The sequence below is a fragment of the Arachis stenosperma genome, chromosome 1, assembly GCF_014773155.1.
Source record: "Arachis stenosperma cultivar V10309 chromosome 1, arast.V10309.gnm1.PFL2, whole genome shotgun sequence".
NCBI classification, from domain to species: domain Eukaryota; kingdom Viridiplantae; phylum Streptophyta; class Magnoliopsida; order Fabales; family Fabaceae; genus Arachis; species Arachis stenosperma.
Window position 1 is genome coordinate 130692339 of NC_080377.1, and position 14173 is coordinate 130706511.

A 14173-nucleotide genomic window follows, 5' to 3' on the forward strand; every position below is an offset into this window, starting at 1 on the left:
GATGTCTTTGCTCTTTTCTCTCTTTCAATCTAATTCTTCATGGGCATTTGGGTCTCAAACTCACTTACATGAGTAGATGAATGGTGTTGCTTAATTTCCTTGCAATCAATATGCACTATAATCATTAATAATGGATTGTGGAATGTTACATTGCTCTCATTTTTGCATAATCACATACTACTTCAAGGATGCACGCCAAGTGTTCGATGAAAGGCACACTTGAATCTTGGACTCATTGTGACTACCTTGCCTCTCAACCAATCACTTTTGAGTGCATCCCCACTTTCCACAATCCATTCACTCACGTTTTCTTAGCTTACTTTCCATTTATGGTCCCTAAGGGTGTGTGCTTCTCATGCTTCTTCCTTGCATGCTTATACTACCCTTGCACCACATGAAAATGATTTGCCTTGCTCTTCACCCATTATCCCAGTTACATGTTGCAGTTGTCATGTAACAAAGATACCCACATTCTATGGCATAACTTTTCATTGCATAAAGCTTATTTACTTCCACTTCTTTGGGTTTGATATTTTTCCTTTCTTGCTTCCACAGGATGGTCATCAAAAAGAACAAGGGAAAAGGCCCCAAGAAGCCAGCTTCAGAAAAAGTGCGCCAAGAACTAACGGCCAAGCCCCTCCTAAAGAAGTCCAAGGGCCCTGTTGATGTTCTAGAGAAGGACAACCCTCCTAAGGATTCAAACAAGTTTCCCAACCGTTACTGCGAACTTGTTTACTCAAGAATGATTGAAAGGAATTACCATCCGGAACCCCTCCTAGTCTTACCGGCTCACCTCCATCCGATTGTGATGCCACACATTGACCGGAGGCAATGGAGGTTCCTCTTGAGGCAACCAAAGGAGGCCAATCTCTCATGGGTAGTGAAATTCTACTCCAACTTCCACTCACCCCTTCTCACATCAATATTTGTGCGCCGAAAGCAAGTGTCGGTCACAGTAGAAACCATCCGAGAAGTCCTTGGGGTTGAACCGTCAACGGATGCATATGACGCCTACCAAGAAGTCTTGGCTACATGCGATGACCGCGCATTCGATTGGGGCGCAATCCTCCGCGTCATTGCTTTACCCGACGCATATTGGATTCGGGGGACCATAAAGCAAAGACCCAAAGGTTTAGATGTCCGCCACCTCACTCAAGAAGCAACGGCATGGGCCCAAATTCTGGCTCACTATGTGCTCCCAAGCACACATGGATCATCCATCACCGCCGAGCTGGCCTTATTGATATGGTGCATCTTAACCGATAAACCGGTCGACGTTTCGCATGCCATCCGCCAATCCATGGGGCGCATTCATGCCAAGGGAAATCTGCCATTCCCCGCTTTAGTGACGGCATTAGTTGCGAAAGCCGGCGTCAACCGGGAGGGTAAAGATAGGAGAACCTCAATTCTGGTCGATGGTGATATAATTCCGACCAAGAGATGCCTCAAGCCTCCGGAAGCCACCAGGGACATCGGACTACCCAAACAAACTTGCAACCCTACCACTTCATCTACATCAAAAAAAAAAATCGGCCGCCCAACGCCTTGAGGACCTTCACAAGAAATTGGACCGTTATGAGAGGCGTAACCAACGCCGCTATGCTCATGTGAAGAGGTTTCTAAGCATAGTCACCCCACCTATGGAGGAACCCGATATCTCCACATCCACCGCAACCTCAAGCGGGGATAGCGACGACATTGGAGATGTGGGACACTCGGAGCTCAACCACCCACTGCGCCTAACCTATAGCACGGAGGACCGTGCTAAGTTTTAAGTGTGGGGAGGTCGGCCGACCGATCTCCGTAGGTAACATCTGAATAAATTAGGATAGGTTGCATGATTAGGTTTTAGTTAGCACCATTTGCATGATAAGTTTACTTGGTTGGAACAATGAAATTCTTTCTTAGGAAACCAATACCTTGGGGCAACCGTGGGGCATTGCAAATTTTAAAATGCTTTGATGCAAAAAAATTGCATGAGGAATTATATTTTGGAACATGGGTTTGAGTTAAGAACACAAGCTAGTGAGTTTTGAGCCTAATTGCGTGGTCACATCTTATGACCATTTATTCCCCTTCTTGTGTGCATTATTCTCTTCCTATGATTGTAATCCTTGATTTGTTTGATTCTTTATATCCATTGTTTTGTGTATTCATGCATTTGTATGATTGAGGCCATCATTTCATTAGCTCACTTACCCAAATAGCCTCACCTTTTATCCTCCCTTGTTAGCCAACTTTGAGCCTACGCTTAACCCACTTATTCTTATTTTTGCACATTACAAGCCTTAAAGCGGAAAATAATGAATGTCCTTTATTTGGATCTTTGATTGGCTTAGGCTAGTGAGTGTGAGTGTCATCCAAGAGTGGGAAGACTTTAGGACGTTGGTTGGGATAAAAGGGTGTTTGTGTTTTGTATTTCTATATTGGGGAATTGGGTACATGCTCATGTATTGATTAAATGTACAGACCTTATGCATTGATGTTCTTGTATACGGTTTGAAGAAAAAAAAAAGAGAAATAAAAGTTAAAAAGAAAAAAAAAAGAGAAGAAAGAAAAAGAAAAGCAATAAAGGGGACAAAATGCCCCAAAGTGAAGCTCAATAGGAGTCAATGCATAAGTGTGGTGAAACGAAAAAAAAAAAGAAAAAAATTGCATGAGTATGTGGAAAAGTGAGGAATGGGTAGTTAGGTTAGTATTTAATTGTATAGGTCATTATATAGGTTAGGTGGGAAAGTCTACGTTAATCAAAGATTCAAATCCTAAGTCCACTAGCCATATATGACCCTACCTTGACCCTAGCCCCATTACAACCTAAGGAAAAGACCTCATGATAATTGTATGTATGCATTGGATAATTGTTGATTGTTAGATGAAAAACAAATCTTGGAAAGCATGATTAGGGGAGAATTGAGAGAATAAACCCCAAGCACCGAGTGACCAGAGTGCAAACATTTCCGGTGAGGGTTCGATGCTCAATCCTATGATTCCCGGCTCTCGCAAGCATTCCTCATGCAAAGTTACGCATAATGCATTTGATGCTTAGAAAGTGGCAAGTCCTATGCTTTGACCACCATCGTGTTCCATGTGCTCGCATATGTCCTAAGAAGGATAATTTGTTCTCAACCAAGTGGATAGTAGCACTAGTCATAGTTGCATGCATATAGGTAGGTTGCATTTCATGAGTCTTATACTTTTGCGATCCCTCGGTCTTCTGTGTTTCTCTGCATTTCTCTAAGCATGAGGACATGCTAGAATCTAAGTGTGGGGAGGTTGACAAACCCCATTTTAAGGGTTTATCTTGTGCTGATTTCAGGGGTTTTATCAATGATTCCACACACTTTCTATATGAAAATACAAGATTTTGCATTCCTTTCCTAGTTTTGCCTCATGAATGAAAACATGCTTATTTTGCACTAAAATAGATACATCTCTAATCTTCTCTTGATGTCATTCGATGCCGTGACTTGTGTGTTAAGTGGTTTCAGGATATAGAGTAGAAATAGACCGGAAGAGAGAAGGAAGACGGGTGCAAAGGAAAGAAGCATGAGAGTTGAGCCTTGGGAATTTCTGCATGGGCGCGTGCGCGCACCTGGCGCGTCCGCGCGGGCAGAGCAATGTGAAGCCGAGACTAAGAGCCAAGCCACGAGCCGGCTTGAGTAGCGGCTAAGCCAGAACCTTCATGGACGTGCACGCGTACATCACGCCTCCGCGCACTTTACAAGACGCCTCGACGGCGCGTACGCGTACCTTGCGCATGCGCGCCGATTTGCGAATATGATTTTTTAGAAGTCACGTGACTTAGGCGTGGAGGTAGTTAAGAATCCCACTTTTGGGGAAATGCCTTGGCGGGAAAAGCTTAAGAAGACCAAAGGAGCAAGAGTTAAGGACACTTAGTTCATTTTTCTAGAATTAGATATTTTTGGGAGGAGAGTTAGTTACACTTTTGGGAGAAGAAGAGGGAGATTCCAAGCTTTTCACTAGGGTTCATCTTCATCTAATTTCTGAATTTTCAATGACTTTTTGGTGAGATCCATTACAATTCTCATTCCACTTTGTTCATGTCATAGATTTTCTTCTCCAATTTCAAGTAGTAGATGTAATTGACCAATTCTCATAGATCTAGAATTCAACTTTGTAATTTTGGATTTCATCCATACTTTGGGAATTTAATTTTCATTGATACTCTTTGGGACTTGTTGTTAGATCCTTGTGTTGCAATACTTTCAATTCTACTTTTCTTCTCATTTTACTATGACTTTCTTTCTTGCTCATCACATGTTTGATAAAATGTCAACACTAGCTATGGAGTAGAATTTTCACACTTGGCATAGGGTTTGGTCATCGGAAGAAGTTGAATAGTTGTGTCACTAGTTGATTGGGAATTAGGGATTGCTAGTTGGCTTGGAGGGCACTAAAGCTAGCTTCCCATGAGGTGAAGCTAGGACTTGTGACTCAAGTTGATTGTATTCATTTGAACTTCCTCTATATTTAGGGGATAACTAAATGAAGCAAGGCCTAATTGTTGTCAACATTGGATGGACTATAAGGATAGAACTTCTAATGCCAACCCTAAGCCAAGTCTTTTGATAATTGATTGTTTGTTTCTCATCACTTTGCTAAACCTTTCAAAGAATTCCAACAAGGCTTACTAAATCAATAAGATGCACACTTTGGCAATTCCAAGGGAGAACGACTCGGGAGACTAGTACTCTCGGATATAGATTGTAGATTTGTTTGATGATGGATTTTGCGTCGGTTTAGACTATACTACGATTGATCACTTGATAATTTCTATACCGGCAAAAATTCATTTGTCAACCACGAATCTAGACTTCTGAACGGTCTCGGGCCATCCCTTTGCCTATTGACCTCCACTATAATGGGACAGTGATCTGACAATCCCCGTGGCCCACCTCTCAAGCGAGTCTCCGGGAACACCTCAAGCCATTCCAAACTGACCAAGGCTCTATCGATGCGGCTACAAGATCGTCCCCTGAACCATGTAAATTTACGGTCAGTGATCGGCAAGTCCTCTAATCCCATGTCAGATATCCAATTCTTGAAATCTTCCGCCGATGGAGTTAACGTATCTGTGCCTTGTCTTTCCTCCACCTGTACAATCTCATTAAAGTCCCCAAGAAAGCAGCAGGGGCCTTGGCACAAACCAGTTATGTAACTCAATTCCTCCCACACAATAAGTTTTTCATTTCTAGAATGCGCACCATAAACTAAGAAAAAAGCACAATCAACATTATTGTTCAACAAGCTCCCTTCAACACACAACCACCTCTCTCCTTTATGGCAATTACGCAATTTAAAGAAAATATCATCCCACACTAACAGTAACCCACCAGACGCCCCATCAGACCCCACATACTCCCACCCTGCACAGCCATTCCCCCAGATTTTCAAAACATCAAATCTTGTTATAATCTGTCTTTTAGTCTCTACCAGGCCTAACATGTTCAACCTATATTTTCTCTTTAGGTCCTTTACCATCCTCATCTTCCCATCCCCCCTTAACCCCCTAACATTCCATGATCCTATAGTCATTTTACAATATAATTACACACCTTTTTGTGAGATTTCGGCCTGCTCCGTCTTGCTTTAGCTTTCTGTTTTGCCAACCTCTTCTTCCGAGCGATATCTTCATTCTGTTCTTGGAGAATAGCCATAATATCATCCTCTTCATCATACAGCACTGCTCCTGATTCCTTGGCTAGTTCCCAGGTCTTCTTATTTTCTGTCTCCTGCTCATCCAGGCTTGGGGCCTCGGTGCCACTGCCCTCATCAGAAATCGCGCGGCCTTCTTCCCCGGGTTGGTTAAGTCTGTCACCGGCACTCTTGCTAACATTCTGATCAGTGAGATTAATGTCCTCTATAGAGCCAATTTCATTACCAACAGCAACAGTTTGTTCCCCGTGAAACTCGAACGTAGTGTCCTCCTCAGGTTCATTTTTGTCGAACACGATCGCATCCACTGCCCCCACTCTCGCGCGGTCCACCACCATCACCGATCGGCATCCTCTATCCTCATCCCCGCCGTCGACAGGGCCAGGCATCCTCGGAACCCCTGCAGCAGATCGGTCGGAGGCTTCTTCCCCCTCCACGGGACTTTGCACTTCGCAGTTGGTGTTCCCGATTTTCAGCGTGGCTTCGTCATCCACCCAATGGCGCGCCTGAGTCGACTCCCTAATCACCGCCAGGTCCCCTCGGCGGCCCTCATCGCCGGTGACTTCCTGGCGCGATAAACTGCCCTCGCCCCTCCACACACAGGAACACCTTGGCGTTACAGAAGCATAGCCAGACCCGCCCCGTTCTGCTTGGAGCCCACCGACTCGAATCAGCAGACGTGGATCCAGCCCAGGAGGTCCACCAGCGCCCTTCTTGCGTTGTGGACTTGTTGTCATTGCTGGTTGTGATAGTGGGCCTTCTTGGCCCAAACCATTGCTGATCGAAAATGTTATCAAGCCCCTTGCATTGGAATTAACCAAACTAACCCCCTTACTCAGCCCAATATGTGGTCCACTATAGCTCCATGGTAACGTGGCCTCAGAATCCCCTTCGTTTCAATCATCAAATCCCGCCGAATCTGCCAATCCTTTATTCACTTCATTAAGGGGCTGGTGTATTACCGTTTTACTTTGATTCTGTGTTAAATTGTCATAACTCCACTCGTTCAAAATTAATTCTGAAATTACAGTTCTACCATCATCTTCAACCTCCTCCCTTAGCACCTTCATAGCAACTTCCGCAGCCTGATCATCATAACCTATCAGCTTTGTTGATGTTACAGACGTTGTACCTTTATCATCACCAACCTTTGTTGTTGCATAATCCCAGTAATCGCGTCTTTGTATATCATCTGCCACGTTGTTCATGTTACAATGCGAACCATAAGCTTCCTTCCCCACCTCTTTTACCAAAACATCGAATCCACTGGTGCCTATATATCTTGTTGCATTAAATGAAATTGACTAAAAAAATTTAATATATATCTTGTTTATATCTTAAGTATGACAAAAAAAAATGTGACTCTACAAAAAATTAATACTTAATCTAAGTTATTGATTTTGCATAAATTTTTTTACGTTATTATTTGTACAAATGTAATATGAGTCCTCGTTTTGTTTTTTTATTAAAAAAAATAATTAAACTTAAATAATTTGATTTATCATTATAAATTTTAATATGAAAGAATTTAGGGTAAATAACATTAATAAACTAAGTAAGATTCCATGTTACATGAAAGTCCCAAATCAAAAAATGTTACGTATATGTCTTCATGCACAAATTTATGTTCAATTCGATTTAGTATCTCTAGTACTAAATTGAATTAATATGATTCGAATTAGTAGGAATAAAGACAAATTAAAATAGATAGCTTTGATTTATAATTGAATGAAATTTGATACAATGTAAATTGAATTAGGTTGTTTCAATTTAACTTGCTCATCTAGTAAATTAAATTAGGTTATTTTGATTTAATTTGATCACCTAGTAAATTGAATTAATCTGATTCGATTTAGTACTATACAACATACATATAGTAAATCGATACTACTTATACAGCTTATTGACATTTATTACTTTTTAAGTTAATTGTATTTATTTTATATTCACTTTAAAAAGTAATAAATGTCAATAAAAAATATTTCTATTTAGATTCAAATAAAATATCAAAAAATTAAAACAGAAGAAAATAGAAATTTAAATTTCGTATTTTAGTTGAAATTTCAGAAAATTTACATTTTTACAAACTTAAAAATTTAAAACGGAGCTATAAACGATTTCTAAAAATTCGTTAAAAATCATCCTTGGACTCGCTAACATCTAAAAAATTATTACCATAACTTAGGGCTGGCAATATATACTCTACCTGCGGGTACCCTACCTACGGGTACCCAATCCGAACCAACCGTTCGGGTAGGGTTGTCTACCATACCCGCAAAGGGTTGAGTTTTATATTTATTTGAATTTTTTTTTGTTTCTGTGGGTAGGGTCGGGTAGGGTAGAGTTTAGAACTTTAAAGTGTGAGTAGGGTTAGGGTTGAGAGATTCTCAACCTGCAAGTAGGGTAGGGTAGAATTTTAAGAAAGTTTTCAACCCGTGGATAGGGTTAGGGTTTAGCCTACCCATTGCCAGCCCTACCAGGACTTTTAATGTTAACAAAATTATTAAAAAATATAATCCTCCGAGGTTGCATATATAGAAACTAAAACTTAAATTTTTTTCAGAATTAGAAATAACAGATAATTACATATTGTATAAATATAGTTGGTCATTTTATATTAAATAACTATCTGTTACTTCTAACTCTGAAAAAAAAATACAAATTTTAGTTCCAATGCCACCTTAGAGGATTATACTTTTTAATAATTTTTTCAATATTAAAAGTCCTGGTAATAATTTTTTAGATGTTAGTGAGTCCAAGCATGATTTTTAACGAATTTTTAGAAATCGTTTATAGTTCTGTTTTAAATTTATAAGTTTATAAAAATGTAGATTTTTTGGAATTTGAACTAAAACACAAAATTTGAATTTCTACGTTTTTTCGTTTTGATTTTTTGATATTTTATTTGAATTTAAATGAAAGTATTTTCTTATTGACATTTATGTTTTAAAGTTAATATCCAATTAATTTAAAGTAATAAATGTCAATAAGCTGTATAAGTAGTAAATCGAATCAAGCTTATTCGATTTACTATGTGTACGCTATATAATACTAATTCGAATCAGATTAATTCGATTTACTTGGTGACCAAACTAAATCGAAACAACCTAATTTGATTTACTAGGTAGCCAAATTAAATTAAAACAACTTAATTCGATTTATATTGTATCGAATTTTATTCATTCATAAATCGAAGTTATCGATTTCGATTTGTCTTTATTTTTCTAATTCGAATAAGTATAATTCGATTTAGTACTAGAAAAACTAAATCGAATTAGATTTATGCATGAGGACATACACATAACATTTTTTTATTTGAAACTTTAAATGTAATATTAAATTCCACTTAATTTATTAATATTATATACCCAAAAATTTAAGAATTGATATTTTAATTCACAAAATATATAAATTAATTTTATATTCATTAAAATTAAATTTGATAGCATTATTGAAATGATATAATAAATAATTTTATTGAGTAGTATTTAATTTTACTAAATTAATATAATTTTAATAAATAATAAATTATTCATTTTTTATTTATAATAGTGCCACGGGTGCAATAATCCCAACACAATTAAAAATTTTGATGTAGTAGAAGAACGTTAAGATTTGAGGCTACTTGCTTTAATTTAAAAAAAAAATTAATCTTTTTTATTTTAAAATAAATATGCCTCCAATTTTGTTACAGACCCCTTCCAAAGAAATCATCATGGTATTCAAGAAAATCATCGTGGTATACATCATGTTTTTTTATTGGAAAGAAAACAAACAACTAAAAAAATAAATAAAAAATTATTTAAAAAAGGCAGTTTCGTCGAATATTATTCTTAAACTCTTTTCAAAACAATGAAAGCTCTACTTGAAGAGAAAGAGTCCTTATTACGATTTTTGACATGATGTTTACTATTGTGTTTGCATTTCTTAAGATTAATCGGAGATCAACACGTCATTTTCAAGACACGATATCTCGGATTTTCAATACTAAATAATCAATAAAACTAGAGCAATCTTATAAATTATTAACAATAATAAAGGCATCTACATAGTCTATCTGACATATAATATCTCTTTGTATACTATGACTCTCAATTATTTTCAAACAGTTTCGTTGTCACTTTTCCTTCCAATCTCTGCTAACACAGGCAAAAACAAATCGGAGCACCATTGCCAGAATAGTTAGCAGTACAATTAATCTTAAAAGTATCTACCGAAAGAGGAATCCAAGAGCCATTAATAATGGAGGGGATAGACACTCGTTGCAACTCAAAAATATTCCAAAACTTCTTTTTCAAGAATATCAGTCATCTTGTCTGTGGTCCACGGCTCATGAGGATGAAAAATCTCATTATTCTTCGAATGTCAAATCCATTAAAGACAAAAAATTTTTAAAGAGACGTTGTTTACTATTATGTAAGAACCAACTCATCAAATTCAGTGGTTCACCAAAAATCTCCAAAACTTAGTATACGAACTGGCGTGCTCTACTGTAGCTTGGAAAAGGGATAGGGAGATTCAAAGAACACGGACATGCTAAAGTATGATGGCAAGCATTTCTTGCTTAAATTTCCAAATTAATTTGTCAATTTTTATTTTATGTTATTTTTTATTAATTTTGACATTGAACTTTAATTTTTTTTCTGGTTAGTTTAGTCTTTGAAATGTTGCCTTTTTTTATGTAATGTCTTAGTTGATGTTTAGTCAATGAATTAACTATATAACAAAAAATATATATACATAATTTTAATCATAAAATCAAGAATAATTTTATTTATAGATTAAATTATCAAAAATTGACCATCAAAAATAAAAATAAGGGTAAAGTCAAAGATTAAACTATATTTTGTGGTTAATTTTGATAGAATTATCCATACATGTTAATAAGGGCATAAGCAATAATACAAATAATGCAGAGAGTATTGCGTAGAAAACAAATAAATTAGAATTACTTATTCTGTTAAATATTTTAGCAATTCAATTATCTATCTAATTGATCTTTGACTTAGTCTTAGCCATGTGCCTATATAAGGAACAACTCTCTTCATTAATTATAATAAAAAATTATTAATCAAATTTATTTTTGTTTCATCTCAGTTTCATTTTCTATTTTTTTTTTTTTGGTTTTATGCTACTTTACAACTCTCTGCATAATATCCTTTATGGTATCATGAGCTAGGGTTTAGATCCATGGCTATGATGGTACCATTTCAATCATCAAACTCCTCTTCATCCTTCACTTATTCAGTATTGGATAAACTTGATAAAAACTCTTTCAAAACTCAGAAACAATTGGCGCTCCATGCAATCAATTCTCAAGCCTTGGAAATTACCTCATCAAAGAAAAGATTCCTATTCAACTTAAATTTGATGCTACTAGAATTGCTGAAAATGTGTCTCAAGAATACAAAACCTGGAAGCTCAAAGATGACTCTCTCATAACCTGATTGTTTGTTTCTCTTAATTCATCTTTCAAAAATCGTATGTTAGACTGTTCTTTTGCATATCAGATATAGAAAAATATTTAAGACTATTTTTTCCATATTTTAAAGATAAAAGTTCAACAATTGAAGCTGAAATTGAAGTTAATCAAGAAGCAAGGATTAACTGTTGATGAATCCACATTTCATGGTATTTATGTACTTTAATTGAGTGAATTTAATTGACTTTTTTCATATTTATCCATTGAAATAGCATAGTTTCATGATTTCTTTCTAAATTGTGTCATACCCTGGCCTAAAAATATACAGATAAGAATAAAAACTCACCTAAGAAAGGTAGCCTCATCTATTTGCCCGACCTCATAAAGGTCGGAAACGATAAGGGTGGTTCAACTCTACTTATTTGCATATCTATTTTATCTAGAAGGGAGATCTCAACAAATTCTCAAGATAAAGAGAACGGTCATCCACTATCAAAGGAAAAACTACTTTAAAGGTTGTTATTTTTCTACTATAAATATACTGATAATCTCAGGTATATTTATAACTCAATCTACTAAAAACCTGTTTAAACCATTGCTATCGGAGTCTCTTGTAGGTATCTGTCTTGCTCCAGAAGGAGTATGAACCTCACGTTCAGGCCTATATTATTGTTTCAGATAACTCTCGGAATAATTTGTAACTTTAATATGGATTTAATTATGATTTTGTTGTTTTAAATTTTAATGTGAACTTGATTTGATAGTTTTTATATTATTAGTATGTTTATTAAATATTATTTTTTAAAATATATATATTTTGTATATAGAGTTGGATAGGATCAGGTGTAGGACTTTAGGGTGGAGATAAAATTAGGTTGGAGGAGTTTAATTTTTAGAATAATTTTTAACCAGCAAATAACATTAGGGTTGATCCTAAATTTTATCCTATCCATTTCTAGTCCTACCACCTAGGCCTAGAGAAATTACATAATTTAACTTTTTATGGAATCGATATAAAAACTTAAAAAGTATATTTCTATATATTTAATAATAAAATTTAAATTTAGTAAATAAAATTAAAATATTAAATCAAAGCTAACAATTTTAAACTTAATAGTAGTGCATTGAAATTTAATCTAAAATAAATTATAATAATGTTATGTATACATTAAAAATAAGCTATTAAAAATAGTTATTTGTATAAAACATATGTTAAAATATAAAATATATATATTTAAAATGAGTTAAACAACACATATATTTATATATAAATATATTATAACTAATTTAATAGCTGATTTTTTGTTTGTACATAACATGTTAAATAAATTATTATTGTTTTTTAGAATAAAACAATTGTGTAGATTTTAAATGTATTTTGTGAAAATCATCATATCATTTGCCATCACTTGGGCTTTGAAGGAGAAGAGAGGTTGGTGAGAGATACATGATATATGCGGAAAGGCAACGCTTCTAGAGATGCATGGTTTTGTTGGGTTTTAATAAATATAGAGTAATAAAAAGGCTTGGAATAGAGATTATCTTGCCTTGTAGGCTTCTACTAAAAAAGATTACATAATTTGGTGATGGGAAAATTTGATTATAAGCTGTAAAAGTTAGAGTTAAGATGAGCAATTATATAAAATTTCTTACATAATAGGCTAACTTCTTCCATTCCATTATAAGTTGAATGAGTAAATTGCCTAAATTCCCATTTTAGGGTCATTGATGTCGTATGTTGAGGGCTAATATAGTAACAGACTTTTTCATCCAGGAAAAAAAAATTTCCCGCTATATTATTGTCTTATTTATGGATAATGGAAGAAAAGCAGACGAAAAAAACAATATGGGCCCGTTGACCTATTTTCTTCTCTTACATTAGCATGAGTAGAAAATAAAAGAATAATAGTATTGATTGTGAATTTATTAATATGCTTACCATAAAAGTCATTCACACACACAGACACATGAATTAAGTAAATAGAAAAAAATCATTATAAACAAAATTGAAGAAAGTAATCACTAAATCACAAGATGATGCATAATATAATAGTAGCTTATCATAATGAGCATGCCCTGGGCTTATCCCCAGTTTCACATTAAAAAAGCAGCCATACCAAATCTTTTCAGATGAAAATATCTACCACTATATACCTCGTTACAGTTGCCATCTGTTGATGTGGTTGTAAATAATTTAATTTATATACACTTTAAATATAATAATAAGAAAATTGTCCCTTGAATAGAGTCATTGACTCATCTGTTAAGATGACTTGTTTATTTGTCCCTGAAAAATGGTCAATATCACTCCGTCTAACTCCAACTCCAATAATACGATCGTGAGTTCCCCTTTTCACGGTTAAAGTTAAGGTTCAAATCATGAGATTGTTGAAATAAGAGAATTATGAAACCGTTCAATTAATATTTTAATATAGAAAGGTGGTGATGAAGGGAAATTATAGCGGCAACTGATCGTTACAATTGCCAAAATAAATACGGAAAAGTAAGGTTTGGAAATAAAGTGTCTCATTGACATGTATTACTCGCAAAAATTGCATATACATGTGATAGATCAGTTAGATATGTTCATTAAAAAAAGGAAAAAGAAAGGAAGCTACACCATGATATATAAGAGCATATCGAAAAAAAATGTTTGCTGTAAAATAATTTCTTAAAAGATATTGAAGAAGATTTTGAAAACAAGAATAAATCAGTATTGTAAAAAAATAACTATATTCATATCATTGGAAAAAGTAATTCCAAAATATATGAATGACGAATAAGCTTTTTGAAAGATTTAAAAAATCACAAAAATAACCAATTTTTTATAAGTAACAAATAAATTTTATATTTGATAAATAATTTGTGTATTTTATCCAATTTTTTGTGAAAACATTCGAATAAAAATTTAGAAGGTATATACACAAAATTAGAGTAAAATTTGATTACTAAACCTCTTTTTTTTTCCCTTAAATTATCATTACACAAAAAAATTATTTGGTGTAAAATTACTAGATTTTATTTAAGAATAAAAATATTTTATTTTATTGACTATACTTGCAAAAAAAAAATATC

The 14173-nt window shown here is 34.8% G+C and overlaps 1 protein-coding gene across 1 annotated transcript; it reads right to left on the reverse strand.

The window, feature by feature from the left end:
- Window positions 1-4794: 4794 nt before the first annotated feature.
- LOC130934955 (uncharacterized) lies at window positions 4795-5556 on the reverse strand. The gene has a single exon (XM_057864470.1). It carries the CDS (start codon window positions 5554-5556, stop codon window positions 4795-4797), a length of 762 nt encoding a protein of 253 aa, XP_057720453.1.
- Window positions 5557-14173: the final 8617 nt, after the last annotated feature.